The sequence below is a fragment of the Equus caballus genome, chromosome 12 (assembly GCF_041296265.1).
Source record: "Equus caballus isolate H_3958 breed thoroughbred chromosome 12, TB-T2T, whole genome shotgun sequence".
Lineage (NCBI taxonomy): Eukaryota > Metazoa > Chordata > Mammalia > Perissodactyla > Equidae > Equus > Equus caballus.
This window is the reverse complement of record NC_091695.1, coordinates 27,179,869-27,184,326: the sequence shown is the minus strand read 5'-3', so window position 1 is coordinate 27,184,326 and position 4,458 is coordinate 27,179,869. Positions and strand designations below refer to the sequence as shown.

Below are 4,458 nucleotides of genomic sequence, written 5' to 3'. Positions count from 1 at the left end.
ATTTTTGAATATATCATTCCACTCTCTTCTAGCTTGTAAAGTTTCTGCTGAGAAATCTGCTGATAGCCTGATGGGCGTTCCTTTGTAGGTTAGTTTCTTTTGCCTGGCTGTCCTTAGTATTTTCTCCTTGTCGTTGACTTTTGCTAGCTTCACTACTATATGCCGTGGAGTTGGTCTTGCATTGATAAAGTTTGGAGATCTATTGGCTTCTGTCACCTGAAGATCCATCTCCCTCACCAGCTTTGGGAAGTTGTCAGCCATTATTTCTTTGAATAGGTTTTCTGCCCCTTTCTCCTTCTCTTCTCCCTCTGGTATACCTATAATCCTTACGTTGCATCTCCTAATTGTGTCTGATAATTCTCGGAGAGATTCTTCATTTCTTTTTAGTCTTGCTTCTCTCTCCTCCTCTGCCTGCAGCAATTCTATATTGCCATCTTCCAAATTGCTAATTCTTTCCTCCATATTATTGGCCCTACTGTTCAGAGCATCTAGATTTTTCTTACTCTCCTCTATTGTGTTTTTTATTTCCAATATTTCTGTTTGGTTCTTCTTTATCGTATCAAACTCTTTTGTGACATAACTCCTGAACTCGTTGAGTTGTCAGTCAGAATTCTCTCTTAACTCATTGAGTATTTTAATGATGGCTGTTTTGAAGTCGTCATCATTTAGGTTATATATCTCATTTTCTTTGGGATTGTTTTCTGTGTATTTGTTACTTTCTTTCTGTTCTGGAGATTTAATGTATTTTTTCATATTGCTTGATGTTGTTGATTTGTGCCTCCGCATGGAGATAGAGTTTAGTTGCTCCTTTCACTTGTTTCAGCTGCTGCGGTGGGGGAGCAGCTGTTTATACTGCACCAACCAGGAACCCTGTCCGCAGTTGCTAACTGGGCCTGGGCCCCTCCTCGTAGCCACAGTGGCCCTTTGGATTCCCTCCTCTGCCGTGGGGGCCGTCACAGGGGGCTTCAGGCTGCTGGTGCCTACGGTTGCAGCCCACCTAGATGTGCTCTCTCCTTGGGGTCTGCAACGGTGTTATGGGCTTTTCCAGCGGCCAGGGGTGGGATCACTTATATTTGTCGCTCCGTTGCTGTCGGCACCCACAAAATCTCACTTGTCCTCTATGGGTCACAGGAGAGCTATTGGCATCTTCTACAGTCTGTGGTTAGTTCACCTAGCTATGCTGCTTTTGCCCTGGGGTCTTCCAGCCTTGTGGCTGGTGGCTGGGTGCCTTCTACTGGTGCTGTGCAGAGGCTTTCCCTAAGGCTGCTGTGAGCCTGTAGGGTTTCCCCCTAGGCTACGAAGCTGGGTCTCTGGAACTCCCCCCAGCCCCAGTCCTCTCCGAGATCTCCAGCTATCCCTAGTCCCACGGGGCGGGCAACTGCAGCTGGGGGTCGCCCCGCCCTCTGGGATTCTCTCCGGGCCTCTCCCGGAGCCGTGAATGCTGGGCGTAGCCCCTCTGCTAATGGCAGACAAAGAGTTTTGTCTGCTGCCCGGGCGGAACTCCGGCTCTTCCCCTCCGAGTCACAGAGCCGGCCTTTGAAACTTCCCCCAGACCCGGTCCTCTCCGAGATCTCCGGCAATCCCTAGTCCCACAGGGCGGGCAACGGCTGCTGGGAGACCTCCGTACCCTCAGCGACTCTCTCTGGGACCCTCCGGGCACCGCGAACACCCGGCGGGGTCTCCCCACGGGCTCAGGTGTGCAACTCCAAAGTTTCCCTCTGCGTTTAGGAGTAATTGCTGGGGGTTTAGGTAGGGTTCTGGTCACCTGTTTCCACCGTCGCTCCTCTGTTGTGTGCTCGCTCCTGCCCTAGATGTGTGTAGATCCTCTGGGGGCGTCCGTTGGAAGAAAGCCGCTTGCAGGTACTAGGCTGCTCAGTCGGGGTCTGAGAGTTTTCACCTATTTCCACATCCTCCCAGAGGAAAGTCCGTCCACCTTCCGATGTATAGTCGCGTGGGTATCTCAGACGTCCTGAGATGCTGTCTGGATATCCTTTGTCAAGCGATAAGTGTCCAAATAATTGTAGACTCGAAGGGGGAGAGACAAAGAGGACTACTCATGGCGCCATCTTTGATCCCTCCTCCTCACCATATTACATGTATTTTTAAAGGTGGTCAGGCCAAATATAAATTTTTTGAATCAATCTCATTAAACACAATGTCTTGTATATTGTTGTAACTTCCCAAATATCACACACACACAAACACACCCCCACACACCTGTGAGATTTATGACACAAGTACATACCTATGGCTAGAAGAAACAAGCTGTATGAAGAAAGGTCTCTCTTGATCCTGAGGTTTTCTTTAATGAGACAGCTCAGCAAAATGCAGTAGCAATGAGGAATAAAGACACATTTATCCTGGTCATCTTTCCTTTTGGAACAGGAAGAAAGAACTGAGCCACTTGATGCATACCTCCACTTTACTAAATCAGTGTCAAAACAGGAATGATTGTGCTGTCCCTTCTCTGATATTTCTTGGAAGTTATGATGAACTGCCAAGAAAAGACTTAACTTGTGGCTGTGGCGTAATTGAAATATCCCTGGGTTTGGTGTGGAAGTCCTGATGTTGAATATTCACTCTCTCATTAACTATATGAATTTAGATAATTAACTTATTTTTACTGAGTCAGGTACCCTTCGTTTGTAAAATTAGATCGTCATAACAATGGCTGCCTCACAATATAGTGACAAAAATTCAATACAGTAATGGATAAGAAGATGCTTTAAAAACTGCAATGCTCTGTACAAAGTATGATATTTACTCTTTCTTCCCTACTTCTACCACCTCCTTTGAAACCAGGACTGTTCTCAGTTAGCTCAATTCATAATGTGGTTTGGAAGATGCTATGCATTTCCCATTCTAACAAACAAGCTTGCAGGGCTCAGCAGGGAAAGATGTTGACCTGGAGCTTCCTCTGTAGGGCTTCCTTTACATTCTTGTTACAGAGACTATAGATGAAGGGGTTGAGCATGGGAATTATCGTGGTATAGAAGACAGAAACTACTTGGTCCTTGGTATCATAAGTGGGTCCATGAGGCTGGTCATAGGTGGAAACCACAGTACCATAGAAAATGGTAATGGCCAGGAAATGGGAGGCACATGTTGAGAGGGCCTTCTTCTTCCCAGCTGCTGAGCGCATCTTCCCAATGGCCACCAAGACTAAGCTGTATGAAGTGAGGATAACTGCAGCAGGCAGAAGGGTAACTAGAGCAGAGAAGATATAGAGGACCATTCCTGCTGTGTCTTTGTTGCCACAGGCCAGGCGGAGAAGGGGTGGGATGTCACAGAAGTAGTGTGTTACTTGGTTGGGCCCACAGAAAGGCAGGGTGAAGGCATTCCCAGTCTGAATAGCAGAGTTAACTCCACCGAATGCATAGGAAGCAGCCACCAGCTGGAGACAGGTCCCTTTGGTCATGGAAGAACCATAATGGAGGGGTTGGCAGATAGCCATGAAGCGGTCATAGGCCATGGAGGCCAGCAGGAAGCTCTCAGCTGTTGCATGTGCCACAAAGAAGGTCATCTGGACCACACAGCCCCAAAAAGTAATGGACTTGTCTGAAGCCAGAAAGTTGACCAATAGCTTGGGTGTGATCACAGAAGAATAACAGATATCAAGAAAAGAGAGGACACTGAGGAAAAAATACATGGGGCTTTGGAGACAGGAGTCTGTGAAGATGAGAACTATCATTCCCAAGTTGCTCACCACTGTCACGGCATAGATGAGCAGGAAGACTCCAAAAAGAAGCTGCTGGAGTTCTGGATAATTGGAGAATCCCAGCAAGATGAACTGGGTAACTGGGGTGTGGTTGCCACTGGCAAGAGCTAGTTCTCCAGGTGTCATCTGCAGAGGAGACAATTGATAATTACTCAGACAATGTTACTTGAGCATGTCCCCCACCGTGTGAGGTACAGTGAGGAAGAATGCCAATCAAGTATAAGGTTTCTTCTACAAGAAGCTAACAGGAAGTATCATGCCGTAGTGGTAGGATGCAGGCTGTGAATCCAGGCAGATCCATGTCTTAATTCTGACTATGATACTAACCAGTTGTGTATCCTTGGGTAAGCTATACCTATGAGCCTTAGTTTTCTCATCTGTGAAATGGAGAAAATATGCCTACTTCTCAAGGTTGCTCACTGGCTTAAATAAAAAAAAATGAATGTGAAATATCTTAATGTCTGGGACACTGCAAGTGATCAATACATATGAGGCCTCTTCCCCAATATCTTGCCCCTGTACCTGTAACTATGTTAATGCCTCTATTTGGCAACTATTGCTTTCTGTCTTTTTTAAAATCAAGATTTAACTTACACACCATCAAATTCACCATTTTAAAGTGTACAATTCAGTGGTTGTTAGAATATTCACAAGATTGTGCAACCATCCCCACTATTTAATTGGATTACAATTTCATCACCCCAAAAAGAAAATCTTGCACTCATTAGTAGTCACTCTCT

The 4,458-nt window shown here is 46.1% G+C and overlaps 1 protein-coding gene across 1 annotated transcript; it reads right to left on the bottom strand.

Annotated features, from left to right (window-relative positions):
• Positions 1 to 2,884: 2,884 nt before the first annotated feature.
• On the bottom strand, positions 2,885 to 3,844 carry OR5BA1B (olfactory receptor family 5 subfamily BA member 1B). The gene has a single exon (XM_001497940.3). The coding sequence runs from the start codon at positions 3,842 to 3,844 to the stop codon at positions 2,885 to 2,887; it is 960 nt and encodes a 319-aa protein (XP_001497990.3).
• Between the last annotated feature and the right edge of the window lie 614 nt (positions 3,845 to 4,458).